The sequence below is a fragment of the Cynocephalus volans genome, chromosome 11, assembly GCF_027409185.1.
Source record: "Cynocephalus volans isolate mCynVol1 chromosome 11, mCynVol1.pri, whole genome shotgun sequence".
Lineage (NCBI taxonomy): Eukaryota > Metazoa > Chordata > Mammalia > Dermoptera > Cynocephalidae > Cynocephalus > Cynocephalus volans.
In genome coordinates this window covers 101,877,760-101,894,355 of record NC_084470.1, presented here as the reverse complement: position 1 = coordinate 101,894,355, position 16,596 = coordinate 101,877,760, and the positions used below count along the sequence as shown (strand labels likewise).

Here is a 16,596-nt window from a genome sequence, read left to right as displayed (position 1 = left end):
GCTGCTACTCTAAAAAATGGTAACCATTATTACCAATGAAAGGTGCTGTAAGGTAATAGGAGAAACAGCTGAGCAAGTTTATAGGAAGAGAAAATAAATATCTGAGGATAAACAGTTTACAATCTTTACTCGCATTCTATGTATCTGTAACATTCCTAAATTTTGTTTAAAACAAACTAAAAAAAATAATAAACCAATGGAAAATAGCGACTAAATAAGAAGCCAAAATCCTAATTATTCACCCTTAAAAAAAGGTAAAGCTAGAGAAAAGCACTAAACCGAAAAGGAAGGCAGTAAGACCAGAAAAAAAGGAAAAAAGAATCCACAAAGCAAGAAAAAAACTGCAAAATGGCAATAATGAGTCTCTATGTATCAATAATAACCCCAAATGTAAATGGTTTAAATGCCCCAATTAAAAGACACAGAGTGGCTGAACGGATTATAAAACAAGAACCAACAATATGCTGCCTACAAAAAATTGACTTCACCTATAAATACACAAACACACACTGGCTGAAAGTGAAGAGATGGAAAAAGATATTACATGCAAAATGGAAACCAAAAAAGAGCAGAAGTAACTACACTTACATCAGATAACACAGACTTCCAGCCAAAGAAAGTTGAAAAAGATAAGAAAGGTCATTATATAATGACAAAGGGATCCACTCAACAGAGGATATAACAATTCTAGATATATACACACCCAACTCCAGAGCAGCCAGTTACATAAAGCAATTACCACTGGACCTAATGGGAGAGATTACCGCCAACACAATAATAGTTGGAGCAAAGGACAGATCATCCAAACAAAAAATTAACCAGAAAACATCAGAATTAATCTCTAATATAGGCCAGCTCAACCTAGAAGATGCCCATATTGCAAACATTCCCCCAAGAGAACATTCACCTGAACTAGCAAAAAAGCTTTATTTGGTAGCATTCTAACCATCCAAACATTTGAAAGAATCATTTACTTCAAAAATGTTAAAAATATGTATATATAGGAAAATGGGGTCAACAAGGAAATATTCTGTAGAGCAGCTGGACTGCAGTTTTCAATGATACGTAATGTAAACGGACATCAATGACTATAAGCTTGTATTTTCCATTAGAGTCTACTGTAAATGTTTACCAAAGTAATTACAGTCTTATTAAAGCAATTAAGACAAAAATGAAGGCTAATACATATTTAGAAGAAGCACAATCTCACATATTCTATAATGAAGGTGAAATCCAAACAATTACTATAAATACTACAGAAATTATAAAAGCACCAAAATCACAAAGGACTAGATGTTAACAGAAATAAATACAATAAGCATCTATGCTAAATGATCTTAATACCTATAATAGATTAACTTTTTCTAAAGGAGTATCACTAAACAATAGAAAATAAAACTTACTTGGTTCTAGCTTCTTTAGGTCCTCCAGTTTAAATTCTTCTTGGGACTGTGTGGACTAAATTTAAAATATGCATATTACATCTTTGTATTACAAAGATTTCACTGCACCCTGTCTTTTAACTGGCAAGAACCAAATAATCAAAATGAATCTATTTCTTGATTTCAAGATAGAAAATGAAAAGTTCCAAACTGGTTTTTCTTTGTTTTAGCATTCTTGGAACACACAGGCTAAAAGTAACCAAAAAAATTGAAGTCCTATCTTTTATTTCCACAGTTTACAAAATATAAACTAAATATTTTAAGCAGAAACTTAATAGATGGAGTCCTATTGTTATAAAACCCTTTAGAGGTATGACTGCTTTGGGCATGAATGCCTCCTGTTTTACCAGAATAATTCAGAATCATTTATTTTCCTTGTGTTAGGAAGAGGGGAAAACAGCACTATTTACCTGTAAAGTTGCACTTCTCAATTCCAAGCATGTTGCAATCTTGCCTATGGTTTTCTGCAGGAAAAAAATTAGCTATAAATACCAAAATTATTTTAACTGTTGTTAAAATCATCAAGTTAATTTTTATTGATAAGAGATGTATAATTCTTTAAATAAGATAATTTTACTTATTTCTAGCATCTTGCAGACTTTAGAGAAGAGAAACAGGAGGCAAAGGACTGAGATGAGGGACAGAAAGTGTGTACACATTCTCCCCTGATCTAATGTGCCACAGCCAACTCTAAACCAAGTTTGCCTTGGTGACAGCTTTAGATATGATTTAAAAGGCAATGAAAAGGACTCCCTGACATCTTCCCTCTCAAGCTTTGCCTTTTCTTCTCCATAAAGCCTGAAATTCACTAAAGGACTTCAAAATAAAAATATCTGAAAGTTAGCACAATGGTATAATTTAATTTTGTCTTAAATCGAACCATGATGAATGGTGTCAAATTTTACAATCAGATCTGTTTTATATAATGAGCTACAGTATGAATATAAATGATAGGGCATAGTCTTCGCCTTTAATAAGCTCATGTTTTACTATGTGAGATAACACAACATATAATAAGAAAATCACAATAAGATAAGACAGAATCACTATAATATAAAGCAGAGACATTCGATTCTATAAGCTTCAGCAAAGTAAGCTATAGCTGTGATTTAAAGGGCAATGAAAAGGGCTTCCTAACACTATGTCCTAAAGAAACAGAACAAGACCTGTATTGGGAATCAGGGTCCCAGTGACTGGGAGGATTTCTAAAATTAAACAGTTTAGAAAGTTGTCATGATTCAATTATCTAAATCCCAAACTGGAATGTGAAGGTGATCTGGCTGTGGCATCTGATACCCCCTTGACCCCAGGATTGAATTGGCTGATCTGGCTGGCTAGGCGGGTATCCCCTTCCTCCCTAACCACTCCATATGCATCCCTCCTGAAGCTGCGCGCTCGGTCTAAGAGGACGACCTTCTCTGATAGAGGAGAGGACCATCCTGTGGTCAAGGTTATACAAGTAGCTGTGCTCCCCTGCTAGAACCTCCAAACAAGCTCCCAAACTGAAAGCAGGGGTTTGAAAGGTAAAGTGGACCTTCAGCGACAGAAGGTTTTTGAACAGAATGATTCTATCAGATCTTTTCTTTAAGAAGACTGCTGTGATAAAAGTATACATAGGTTGAAGTAGAAAAGGGAAAGACGAAAGACAAAATAAATCAGGTTATTTAAGCTGTCCAGGAAAACAGTAATCAAAACAAGAATATGAAATGACTGGAGTAGAAAATGAAAAGGAGATTCCTACAAAATACTTGAGAGCAGGCAACTGAATTATGCCCCACAAGACTCTGAAGTACTACCAGAAAAGATATTTCTTGTTTTTATTAGAAATAAATCCAGACCATGAAACTAAAAGGTATATATATTCATGTACAATGTTGGCAACACTTGTACAATGAAATATGGTGGGGAAAAATGACATGTTTTTTCAAAATGTATTGATGACTTGCAAAAACTCAGTAAATTAGATCTGGTGGTTTTCTCTGTCAGTTTTTTTGGGAAGGCAACTGAGAAGCAAAAAGGAGTAACAAGTCTTGTCCTGGCCCCTGGAATTTAGGCTAGTGGGCACTATTATTGTATCTACAATAAATAAGCTCGTATAGCAACTTACAAAATAATACACTACTGAGCAAGATATAACTCTCAGCCAAGGAACAAATAACAATATTAACCATCTCTAAAATCTTTAAAAATTATTTTAAATCCCAATATAAGAGCTTAGAACATACCCAATTTTATTCTGAAATGTCACACTTAAAGATTACAATGAAAATTACGTTTATATATAGTAACTGCAAAAGGATTCAAGATACTCACAGTAGACATTCACCCTTTCAAATAGCAATTGCATAGAAAACAGTAATATTCTTTTCTACGTAAAATCTAATATCCCAAATCATTGTTGTTCAAATATCCCACTCAACTCTGACAAAACTAGTAAATAATTTTAAATGTAAATATAATAATAATAGTAATAGTAATGGCTAACAACTATTGAGCATTTATTAAGTAATGGGCTCTCCTAAGTGATTTGCAAACACTAATTCATTTAATCCTCACTATATCTCTATGAGTTAGACACAACCATTCTATAGGTGAGAAAACTGAAGCATAGAAGTTAAGTCACTTGCCCTAGACACCAATGCCTTCTATACAACATAGCAAAATATACAACAAAGCAATACACTTATATTAATACCAATTACCTGTAACTTTTTATGTTCTTTTAAAGTTAATTTTTAAAAAGGATTTTGTCATATTAAGTGAGATATAAAAATGAGTAAGTATTTAAAAATATTAGTTAACTTCTTTTCCTTTTCACTATAAAATCAACTTGATTTCATGCTTTTAACATTTAGGTAAAATGTTGCAATTTAACAACTATGAGTCTACCAATAAACTATTTCAAATTTAAACATTATTTCAAGTTAAGTAGAAGCAACAGCTTTTTATACAGAAGTCTACTCAACTATGGCAAAATACCAATAGGCATTATTCATAACTATTTTAAGGGGCCACACCCAACCTCAGTATTAAAAAGAGAATGAAACACTATCATGTTAGCTGTAGCAATAACTTTTAAAACATGTAGAATTTATTGAGTTCAAAATCAAGTGCTTGCTACTGTAATTATTTCACTTTTCTCAGAAATAAATGGTTCAGAAAAATGATTAAAAGCAGAAGTTCAAATGTGCCAAAATACAAGTACTGACAATTAATGTACATTAAGACTAAGCACTGAAGGTAAGTGAAGTTTAATTTTAGAAAGACTTAAATTATTAGCACTTCATTCAAACTAACCGTAGATACCTAATATGGTATAGAACAGAAAAATGCTCTCATTTTCATAATACTGGCTTTTTTACTTTGTCATTGCTAGGGAAATTGGCAGCTTAAAAGATCAGTTAGAAGAAAAGATAGAATAAAAATGGACATAAAAGAGCTCAATTAATTTTACTAAAATGTATTCAATTATACAATTCAATTTTCCTATAAGGAAAATTAGATTTAAAAAATACATATAAAGTAGTACAGTCTCATTTAATCCAGTCTTAGATTTTTAGATTTAAATAGCCGGACATCTACTGTCTAGCTGTGGGGGAGGGAGGTAAGAGGGCAGAGAGGAGGGTGGGAGCAGAAAGTGGGGGAGGGGCTGGAACCTATTTTTATAAAATATCATGTAGTGCTGGAATTCTCATCACCACCAAACTTGACTCAAAAAAGGGGAAAACTTTCTAAGGATCATGAGACAGGATGTTCTATTTTGTCCAGAAACTTAACATGAGAAAATCTACTACACCAAAGTAGAGAACTCAATGGAATGAAAGCTTTTGGCAGCTATTTGTTGGCACTAAATCCAGTTGTTATAATGACAAAACTATTGAGAACTGAAATGAAACTTAAATGAACTGATCATGAGGCAGATCAAATAAGAATCATAAACTTTCTTATTTTACACCAGAAAACTTTGTGAATCTTAGAAAATGCATATGAAGCTTTTATACTATTTATCACGAATTAATAAAGTTTAGAGAGATCAGTGGTTCTGCATTAGAATTCTTTACATTTAAAATAAATACTGTGAAAATGTATGTAAGTTTTCTCTCAAAACAGGATTTATCTTATTTTAAAATAATAATCACATATGAATAAATTATCCATAACCTAAGATACAACAAAGCATTTATTCATCAAATATTCTTGAGAGTTCACTGTGAGCTAGACAGTGAAAAGCTTCGTAAAGAAAGCACTTTAGAAATATGGTTGTTTTTAAGAAAAAATCTTTCAAAGTGCCACAAACTACTGAACAGTTGGCATAATTCTAAAATTTGCCACTGTTACAAAAACATTGAAAATAGTAAAAGCATAGAAGATACAATAAAATAGAAAACATAAAGAACAATTTTGGCTAGAATAATGTAAGGAATATTCTCCAAGTTCCTCTTTTGAGGGAAAGGCAATTGAGTTTTTTCTCCGTTCGCTTATGGGCCAGATCCAGCATTCAATTAATTTTGCAGATCCAATAGTTTGTATCAAAATTTCCCCTAATATGTTTTTCAGAACACTAGACCCAATGAAATGTTCTATAAAGGGAGGAGGGGACTTCCAAAAGCAAATAAATTTTAAAGTAATGCATACCCAAACTCCTTAAAATATTCAACATACATATTAGCATATTAAAAACCCTGAGAAATCACACTCTCTCTGTTCAAATAGTGTCTATTAATTTTTCAGAATCAATGTTCCCTAGAACATGTCTGAAAAACTTTGTTATCTAACCATTTCTTGTCTTGGATCCTCTGATAACTTTTTCCTTATGTGACATTGAAATAAGGCCTATATGTCAGTATAACTTTTTTGGACCGTTGTAAATGTTTCACTTGTATTTTTAAAGAAAATTAAATTTTTAAATGCATACAACTTGTCTTATATTCATCATGCAGTACAGAGTGATCTGGGGGTCTTTCTCCAAGCCCAAAGAACAGGCAGGCAGCCACAAATGCTGCCTAGGAGATATTGTGAATAACAAATCCTTCAGAAATTAGGCCTCCAAGACAGGCAAAGGTACAGAATACTTCAAAAGTAAAGGCAGGGACACCTTTTATGACCATTTAGGGTTCTCTAATCCCTCATTTCATAAATAAGGAAATTAAGGCCCAGAGCCAGCTGTCTCCTCTGGGTAGTGCTGCCTCCTAGACCTTCTGGAATACAAGATCTGTAGGTCTTTGTAACCAAAGATAAGATGAAAAAAGACAGCAACCACATGAGTGCTAAGGAACAGCTATAAATTAAAGAATAAATAGCATTATCAAACACCAGCTTCAGCCTTAAAAAGTTTAAGAAAAAGTTAATTTTTTCTCATTAGTCAAATCATCATCATATGACGAGGTACACGTTATTGACGGTATTTTTTTGTTTGTAATTTGAGTATGCTTTAGAAGGTCAAATCACTGTACACTTGAGGCCATGTGACTCATTGGTCCTCTACCTAAGCAACAGATGTTGGAGACAAAGCATATAAGTAACTCAAGGCAAATAAATGATCAAAATATGGGGTCATTAAAATGTTAATTCCCTAAGTTTTCAACTTATTTCCATATTCATAACACAATTTTGTTACCTCTTAATTCGTATACTTATATATCTAAGATTCTGTTCATCAAAATTTAGGTGTTTTACCTCCCAATTCTGTGATGCCAGCTAATCATTTCCTAATCAATTCCTAGACAGATTTCACAAATCTTAAAAGAGGTAGTAAAGAATTTAGTTTTTGTTCCTTTCCTTAAGCAAATTAGTCATTTCCCCTGTGATAATTATTTTCTAGGGGTAAAATCCCAAGTCTCCTAAATCTATTGTGGGTTTTAGAATTATTAAGGGAAAAAGAAAAATATTCTTTTAAATTGTAGCAATGTGATTTTTTTGTGAAATACAAAAAATAGATACATTAGATAAAATGGACTCGATATTTTTTAAATGCAAATAGACTAATAACTTGAGCAAGAAATATGGCTAACCCTAATCTTTGGAGGCTTTTTCTTTCAAACTCCTATAAGTGAGATTTAAATATTTATTTTACTATGAACTAAAATAAATTTGTTTAGGCTTACTTAAAGTGTGCAAAAAACCACTACCTCTCCCACTGTGCAAAAAAGAATTAATAAGAGCAAATTAAGTCACCACAGTTTTACACTGTTTTTTTCTTAAGAGATGAAGGAAAGACTGACTTTTTTCACTCTCTGCATGATTAAAAATTGACTTAACACTAGACACTCTGAGCCAGGAGAAGATGGGAGTGGTTTCCTCCCATCTCTTCTCATTCTGTTAGAGTAAAGCTTCTTTACAGTATCCCATTTTTCATAATCTCTAACAGTTAAGGGAATCAACTTGACACACAAAAATTGTAATTCAAGGAGAAAGAGCATCACTGAAACATTTTGCAACCTTACTCATTTATTTTACTGATGAATTTTTATGCCGAATTCTTGACTTGACCTAATTTTTTCAGTAGTGGGTTTTTTGGGGGTGGGTGGGTGTGTGGTGTGTGTGATTTGAGAGGTGGTCGAAAAGGAGTTATGAAAGTTCATTGTTAAATAACTGTTGAGGTGGAATGCAATTACTCATAATCCTTCTCTTTTCCCATGTAAGTCTAGACAAACTCCAGTCTCTGGGTTCCCCTGCTCCTCAACCAAATTGTAGATGGTCTCCACTAAAGTTAAACAAAGTCTAAATGGTTGAGTAAAGAAATCCATTAAGTGATAAGTCCTATGGAATCTCTAAATACTCACTTAATGTCAGGTAAAGCATAATCAGTATCATTCCCTTAAGTATAACATTTTTTTTTTTTTTTTGGTTTTTTTCTTTCTGAACTTGAAAGACAGAACCCTTTCCATTCAGATTCTGATCTATCTAGGTATTATTTTATGGTACCTTTTGTTCTTCTGTGAATTCAGAGTTATTGTGTTGAGCTTGGGCCTCTTTTTGTAGATGTCTTGCTAATCTGTAAGAATAAAACACATATTCTTTAGAATAGAAGGAAAGCAATCTCAACTGCAACAAGGTGAAACAGTTTAAGTCTTAAAAAACAGTGACTAGGGTTGGCCGGTTAGCTCTGTTGGTTAGAGCACAGCCTTACAACACCAAGGTCATGGGTTCAGATCCCTATATTCGCCAGCCACCAAAAACACAAAACTGTGAAGTATAATAATACTTTGTTCTGTTTTCGAAGTATAAATCTACATTAACTTTAGAATCAAATTCTTTAAACAATGATGAAAATAAGATACCATACTCTTTATACTACTTCACTGGACAAATTTCAGTTCTAGGCAGTAAAAACAGAATCTTAGAGCTGGAAAGAATCTCAAAGGGTATCTAATCCAATTTCCTTTAGTGTGCATGAATTTCTTTTACAAGCCAACAAGTAGTTGTCCAGATTCTGCTTAAACACTTCTATTGAGCATCAATATTACCAACCGGAGATAATTTATCAGTCTATCATTAATTTGCTGATAAGATTAGTCCAAACCCAAATTACAGCAATGACAAAGTGATAATACCCTATCAAAATATATTTTTGAAACATTTCTTATGGGAAAAAAGCAAATCCCCCACCAATTAGAAAGAGAAATCATTGTTTGCCCAATTACCATCATACTTAAAAATAGTACGTAGGGCTTGGATGAGTTTTCAAGGATAGGTCTATTTACTAGTCAAGCTCAACAGTGACGATCTAAATCTATTTCTGAGGCAGCAAAAATCAAAGGACTGACTCTTACAACTAAACAATAAGAAGACTAATTTGGGGCAGAGGACTTCAACAGACATTTCTCCAAAGAAGATATAAAAAATGGCCAATAAACACTTGGAAAGATGCTCAACATCATTAGTCATTAGGGAAATGCATATCAAAACCACAATGAGATACTACTTTACACCCATTAGGATGGGTATAATTTTTTTTTAAAAAAGAGAGAGAGAAAATAACAGGTGTCGGCAAGGACGTAAAAAATTGGAACCCTCATACATTGCTGCTAGGAATGTGAAATGGTGCCAGCCACTGTAGAAAAAATTTGGCAGTTCCTTAAAAGGTTAAACATAGAGTTACTGTATGACCCAGCAATTTTAAAAATCCCAAAAGAACTGAAAGCATGTTCACACAAACAACTGGTACAGAAGTGTTTACAGCAGCATTATTTATAATAACCAAAAAGTAGAAACCACCAAGATATCCATCAGCTGATGAATGGATAAACAGACTGTGATATATCTATTTGATGGAATATTATTCTGTCATTAAAGAGGAATGATGTACTGATAACATGCTACAATACAGGTGAACCTCAAAACATTATTCTCAATGAAAGAAGCCAGATGCAAAAGATCATATATTATGATTCCATTTACATGAAATGTCCGGAATAGGTAAATCCATAGAAACAGAAGCGGATTAGTGGTTGCCAGGAGATAGGAGAATTAGGAGTGACTGACACCAGGCATGGGGTTTCTTTTGGGGATGATGGAAACGTTCAGAAATTAGATAGTGGTGATGGTTACACGACATTGTGAATATACTAAAAACCAGTGAATTGTACACTTGAAAATGGTGAGTTTTAAGTTATGTGATATTTATCTCAATAAAAACATTGTGGAAAAAAAAAACTGGTGAAAGAATTTGAAAATAAAATTCCCAAGCATACTATACAATTCTGGGTAGGCAAAGGGGGCAGGAATACAGAGGATAGTAATTGCTAGATTTTCTACCAAGCCAATTGCAGTAGACAGTTCATCATGTTTCCAAAAAACAGTACTAGATGAAGAGCTCTATTCTATGCAATCATGTCTTTAAAGATCAGGCATAAAGTTCATTATTCTTAATGGCCTCTATCCAATTTATGAAAGGTGCGCATGCTTATCATAAAGCAAGAAATTCCTTTTAAAAAATCATAACATTTGCCAGGACAGCTCCGCCATGTTACTTAATCAAAGTGCTTCCATACATTTATTTCTTTTCTCCCAAAACCAGAAATCCCATAATATTTTCTTCTAAAATGTCATTCATAGGCTCACTTTTTGTGGATTCCACACACGAGACAGTGAAAATAGAAACAAATACAGCCATTCACTTTGTTCTGTACTTGGTTTATTTTCTAACTCTTGCTTGCCTACCACTTATATGGAATACTCTTTAGGAACCCACAGTCTGTATCCTTAACAGTGTCAATTATATGTTTCTGAACTCAGAGAAACTATAGCATGGCACAAGTTTATCTGAATAATTCTACACATAATTTGCTAATACTGGTTGTCAACCTAAGCAGGTTAATTGTCAGAAGAAAAGATACAGCTCTGAACTCCTGCTCAAATACTAATAGTCAGTACAAAAGGATGCTAAATCCAAACAGAATCCTGTTCTCCAAAACTAGGCAACAGACTGGGAGGAAATATTGCAAATCATGTATCTGGTAAAGGACTTGTATCCAGAATATATAAAGAACTCTTACAACTCAATAGGTAAGAGACAAACAACTCAATTAAAAAATGGGCCAAAGATATGAACAGACACTTCACAAACAAAATTTACAGAGGGGAATTGAGCATATGAAAGAAACACAACATTAGTCACTGGAGAAATGCAAATCAAACCACAGTGAGGTACACTATACACCTACTTAGAATGGCTGCAATCAAAAACATAGACAATAGGGGGCCGGCCTGTGGCTCACTCGGGAGAGGGCGGTGCTGATAACACCAAGGCCACGGGTTCAGATCCCATATAGGGATGGCTGGTTCGCTCAATGGCTGAGCGTGGTGCTGACAACAGCAAGTCTAGGGTTAAGATCCCCTTACCGGTCATCTTTTAAAAAAAAAAAAAAAAAAAGACAAAAACATAGACAATAACAAATGCTGGCGATGTGGAAAAATAGGAATCTTCATACACTGCTGGTAGAAATATAAAACGGTACACCCAGTTTAGGCAATAATTTAAAAGTTACACACAAATTTACCATATAACCCAGCAGTTCCACTCCTAGGTACCTACCTAAGACAAATTAAAATATAAGGGTACTTCAAAAAGTTCATGGAAAAATAGAATTAAAAGGTAATACAAATCTTTCCATAAACTTTTTGAAGTACCATCATATATGTCCACACAAGAACTTACCGTGACATGTGTCCACACAAGGACTTCCATGTGAATGTTCACAGTAGTATTACCGATAACAGTCAAAAAGCAGAAACAATTAAAATGTTTATCAACTACTGAATGAATATGCAAAATGTGTATTATGTGTTAAATTGTGTTCCCCCCAAACGTTTAGTGTGTTGGAGGCTTGGACCCCCGCTGTGACACTGTTAAGGAAATCCTACTATGGTAACTGAAAGGTGGGGCCTTCAAGAGGTGATTAAGTGGATGGTTTAATGGTGGGCGTGGTTCTGAGAACTTAAAAGGACAGAGTATGAGGATCCCTCTCTGCTTCCACCATCTCACAATGTGATACCCTGGGTTGCTGAAACCACCACCAAAGAAGACCCTCACCAGATGTGTTCCTTGGACTTTGGACTTGCCAGCCTCACAAACTGTAAGCAATAAATATTGTTTCTTCATAAATTACCCAGTTCCGGGTATTTTGTTATAAGAAACAGAAATGGACTAATACAATATGGTATATTCATGGAATGTAATACTATTCTTCAATAAATGGAACAAAGTACGGATACATGCGACAACTTGGATGAACCTTAAAAACATTATGCTAAATTTAAAAAGCCAGATACAAAAGATCACACATTGTATGATTCAAATTACATGAAATGTCCAGAAAAGATAAACCTATAGAGACAGAATATAAATTATTCGTTGTCTGGGGCTAGAGTGGGAATATGGAATGACTGCAAATAGGTACAAGGGATCTTTTCGGGGTGATGGAAATGTTTTAAAGTTTGAATGTGGTGATGGCTGCATAACTTGGTAAATTGAACTAAAAGATAATTAAATTGTACTTGTAAAATGGGTGCATTTCATTGTATATAAGTTTTACCTCAATAGGTTGTTTTAAAGAAACCTTTTTTAAGCCTAAGCAAAAAAATTACTTTTTTAAATCCACAAAAGATTGTACCATTTAAGACAAAAATGAGATCTGATTTTGTCCATTACGGGAAAATCTACATGCTCTGGATGTCAGATGAGCAAATAAAAAAGTTGACATTCTGCTAGTAAAGGTGAGAAACCTGTCAAATATTCTCTACAGACTCATCTTGCCCTACGAAGGTACCTACAAGTAAAACAGGACTATTCTTGGGGGTCTGGGAGTTGGGGTGGAGTTGTTAAAAATACTTTAAGCACATAAACAAGTATTCCATGGCACGGAAATTGGTGCTTCTTAAACTATCTGTAGTAAAAGATCAGTTTTTCCCTAAAAATCTGTTATAAGCTAACACTTTTTTTAAATACAATAAAAAATATTGTGAAGATGTCAAACTGCTGAAAAGTTTGTTTCTAAATGCTCACTCTCCATTCAATTTCGTTCTTTATCTTGTTGCAGACTAGCAACACTTTGCAGACCACCACAATCTGTGGACCGTACTTGAAGCAGCACAGGTACAAAGCATAGAAAAGATGACTAAAAGCAGGTATTATCCAGTCTTCAAACTCTCCCATTCACTTAACAGATATTTATTAGCATCCATGTGCTAGATATACTTCAAGATTGATCCTGTGAAATGTCTGATTCTGAGCACCAGTTTCTGTACCACTCTACCATAAGTTAGAGGTCATGTATACCCAGGTAGCTGAAACAGGTGGCCTGCTAAATGGGGTTACTTTTACTTGACCATATATATTTTGGATAACAATTTTAGCTTTGACATAACTTGTTTAAACCTTCCAGTAGTATTTTAGCATCAACTCCTTAATGCTCCCACAGCATAATCCTGAATTCATCCATTCAACAGAATAATTACATAATGTCTAAACAAACAATTATGTATTGATAGCCTAGTACTACTGTGGACACAGTATACAGTACACAGAACAAAATAAACAAGTATACAGTCGAGAACAAAATAGACACTTCCCAACCCCAAATCTTGACCTCAAAGAGTTTACATTCCAGTGGGAGGCAGTAAACAAAATAAATATGTAAAATATATTTTAGGTATATTTTAGATTGTGATAACTACTCTGGAAATAAATGAAGCAGGATGTGCAAGAATGAGGTAAGGGAGTGCGGGTGGACAGCAGCCTTTGTGATTTTAAATAGGGTAGCCAGAGAGGGCCTCACCGAGAAGATAATATTTAGTAGGTGACCAAGACACCCAAGCAGATAATGGGGGCAAGAGTGTTCCAGAAAAAAAATACAAAATCCCTAAGGCAGGTGCACGCTCCAGGAAACAGCAAGAAGTATGGCAGCACTTACTCTTTTCATATGTCTGTAATTGCAATACCAAGTTACTCCAAAACTTCCCATTAGACTCTGTGTTTGAGGGCAGAAATCAAATTTTATTCATTTTTGTATCCCTCGCTCTCACTTGTTAAGTGACGAAATTGTCTAAGCTACAGCATGTTCTACCCCTTCCCTAAAATCTACCCTCCCTATAAACTAGCTCCTGTATGTTGTATGACTGCAAAGACACTGCTGCCTACCCAATTAGAAATCACCATTATGGGCCGGCCCCGTGGCGCGCTTGGGAGCACAGCGGTCCTCCCGTGCGGGTTCGGATCCTATATAGGGATGGCTGGTGCGCTCACTGGCTGAGCATGTTGCGGACGACACCAAGCCAAGGGTTGTGATCCCCTTACCGGTCACAAAAAAAAGACAAAAAAAAAAATACCCAGTCAGTGACTCAATCCCGTCAATTTTTGTTCACATCATTATAGTGGCCCCAACTGGTCTCCTTTGCTGCAGCCTTTCCTCCCAAACAGATACTTCAAATAAAAAGGACAATTTGCCTTCACTTTCGGATATACTAATTTTAACTTCTTGCCTCATTTTACATGTAGCCTGTATGTTTATAAAATTTAAGCCAATCATTACATATTTCCATTGAACTTTGACACTGGCAGTTTTTATATCAATTTTAGGACTACTCTGAATCATGAAGTTCAAAGGTTAGTACTGTGGTCCAATAATAGATTTTCTTGTGCCTATTACCCTCATTCAGATGTTTCTAGAAATTCCAGCTAAACGGATCGCATATTCAATTTTCCTTTGTAATTTCAATCGGACATGGTATTTATTCTTCACTTTCCATTGTGAGGTCTCCTGCCCAACGTCGACAGCTGCTGGCTTCCACCACGTCCCAGGTGACAGGTGGCTTTATATCTCAGGACAGGCAGTTTTACTTAACATACATAGGTACTCACTGCCTAACAGGCTACATTATGGAAGGGTATGTTCTCCAGTAACCAAGGAAATCTTCTAATGTGTCCAATTCACTTACAGAATTACTCTATCAGTGCATCATATATAAAGCATCTTAAGCATTATGTAGTGGAGGAGACAGGATTTGGAATTTTAAAAATTCCAGATTTCAGTGGTATTGTTTTATGACCCTGGGTAATCTGTTTAACCTGAGCTTCGGTTTCCTCATTTTGTAAAATGAGAATGATTATATTCTCACTGGGTAGTTGCAAGAGCAAATGAAATCATGTGAAAGTGCCAAACAAATAGTAGATGTTTCACATGGCAAAATGGCCCAGTACATGCTTGTTTCCAGGGCTTACTGATACTACAGGCAATTCCAAGTCAGTAAAACGGGGTAAAGAATATCTACACGTCTAAATTATCTTAATGGTCAGATAAAAACAAACAACTATTATGGTGAACGGATTAGATCTTCCAAGTATCAATCCTGTATTCTTTCCAGAGGACATTGGGGAGGAGACGGATGTTACTCATACCTGGTTCCACACTCGGTGAAACCTTAAACAATAACTTGCTTTAACCCAAGAATAATTAATGGCGACAGTTTCCAAAAATAACATTTTAGTAAGTAGTTATGTTTAGCAAAATGTGCAAGACACTAAGCGATATTTTACATAGGTAGATAAATCTTTTAATTTTAAAAACACTCCTGAAACTTTGGGAGGATATCAGAAAGGGAAAGAAATCGGACTCAGGCTTATCAAGAAAACCTGTATTCTCGTGTACCCTGAGGCTATACATTATACACAGGAAAAGGAGGAGGGACCCAAGGAGGGAGTCTCCCTACTAGCTCCGGAGCGTGGTCTATTAATTCACATTTTGCTCTCTTCTGTTCACATCCTGCACGGACTCCACCCAAAGCAACCGAGCGAGGGGGTGGGTGGGACTCACAGCCTGGCAAATAACAGTCCCAGAAACCGAAACGAAATCGGGGTGGAATTGTGAGGACACGGCTCACCAGGAAGAGGGGTGGAGAAGGAGCGCGAGAGGGGACCCTTCTTTTAGCAGAGAGGCATCCCTTCCCTCGCTCCGTCCTGGGGCACCCCCTCCCCTCCTACACATGGAGGAAGACACACACAGAGCAAGGCCACTCGTCCCTGGAACGTGGGCGGAGAACACACAAGTACTCCTCAGAGAATTTAAAAGAGAGATCAAGGGGTGGCAACCTGGGAGGGGCGGAGGGAAGGAGACTGCAAAGCGATGGAAGGAATTAAGTAGGTGGCCTGCTAGGGCCGGCGCCCCAGGAAAGAAGGGGGACCTGTTGAATGGAGCTGGCCCAGTGCAGGCAGAGGAGAAGCAGGGCGAGGAGCCTCAGGGAGCGGACCGTCGCCTGCAGAGCAGCCCCAGTGTCTTCGGGGCCCCGCCCTGGGCAGCCCGGGCTGCAGACTCCGTGGTGGCAGACGCCGTCAGAAACTAGGGGAGGCGGCCGGCGGCGGCCCGCTCCCGCTGCTAGTCACTCACATCTGATACTCGTCTATCGCCTCCACCAGCTGGCCCCAGGAGTCGAAGTCGGCGCCTCTCCTGAAACTGGCGCCCCAGCGCTGCAGCAGACTCCGGGTCACCTCCGACATGGCCGGTCCCCGCCCCGTCCCCTCCCGCCCCTGCCCCAGCGAGGCCGGGCTCTAGGGCGCCATCCTCCCCGGGCCTGGCCCCGACATTAACAGGGCCAGGAGGAACCGCTACGGCCACAGCCGCCACCCGCCGAGGAGCCGCCCAAGCCCATTTGCCGCCAC

The 16,596-nt window shown here is 36.4% G+C and overlaps 1 protein-coding gene across 1 annotated transcript in view; it reads right to left on the bottom strand.

Annotated features, from left to right (window-relative positions):
- Positions 1-16,589, bottom strand: part of AIDA (axin interactor, dorsalization associated) — a 41,359-nt gene extending 24,770 nt beyond the window's left edge. Inside the window, exons 1-4 of the mRNA XM_063113680.1 lie at positions 16,325-16,589; positions 8,367-8,436; positions 1,853-1,906; positions 1,404-1,458 (exon numbers count right to left, since the gene is read on the bottom strand). Of these exons, the coding sequence (XP_062969750.1) occupies positions 1,404-1,458; positions 1,853-1,906; positions 8,367-8,436; positions 16,325-16,434 (289 nt within the window). The 5' untranslated portion in view covers positions 16,435-16,589. The remainder of the gene's footprint in view (positions 1-1,403; positions 1,459-1,852; positions 1,907-8,366; positions 8,437-16,324) is intronic.
- Positions 16,590-16,596: the final 7 nt, after the last annotated feature.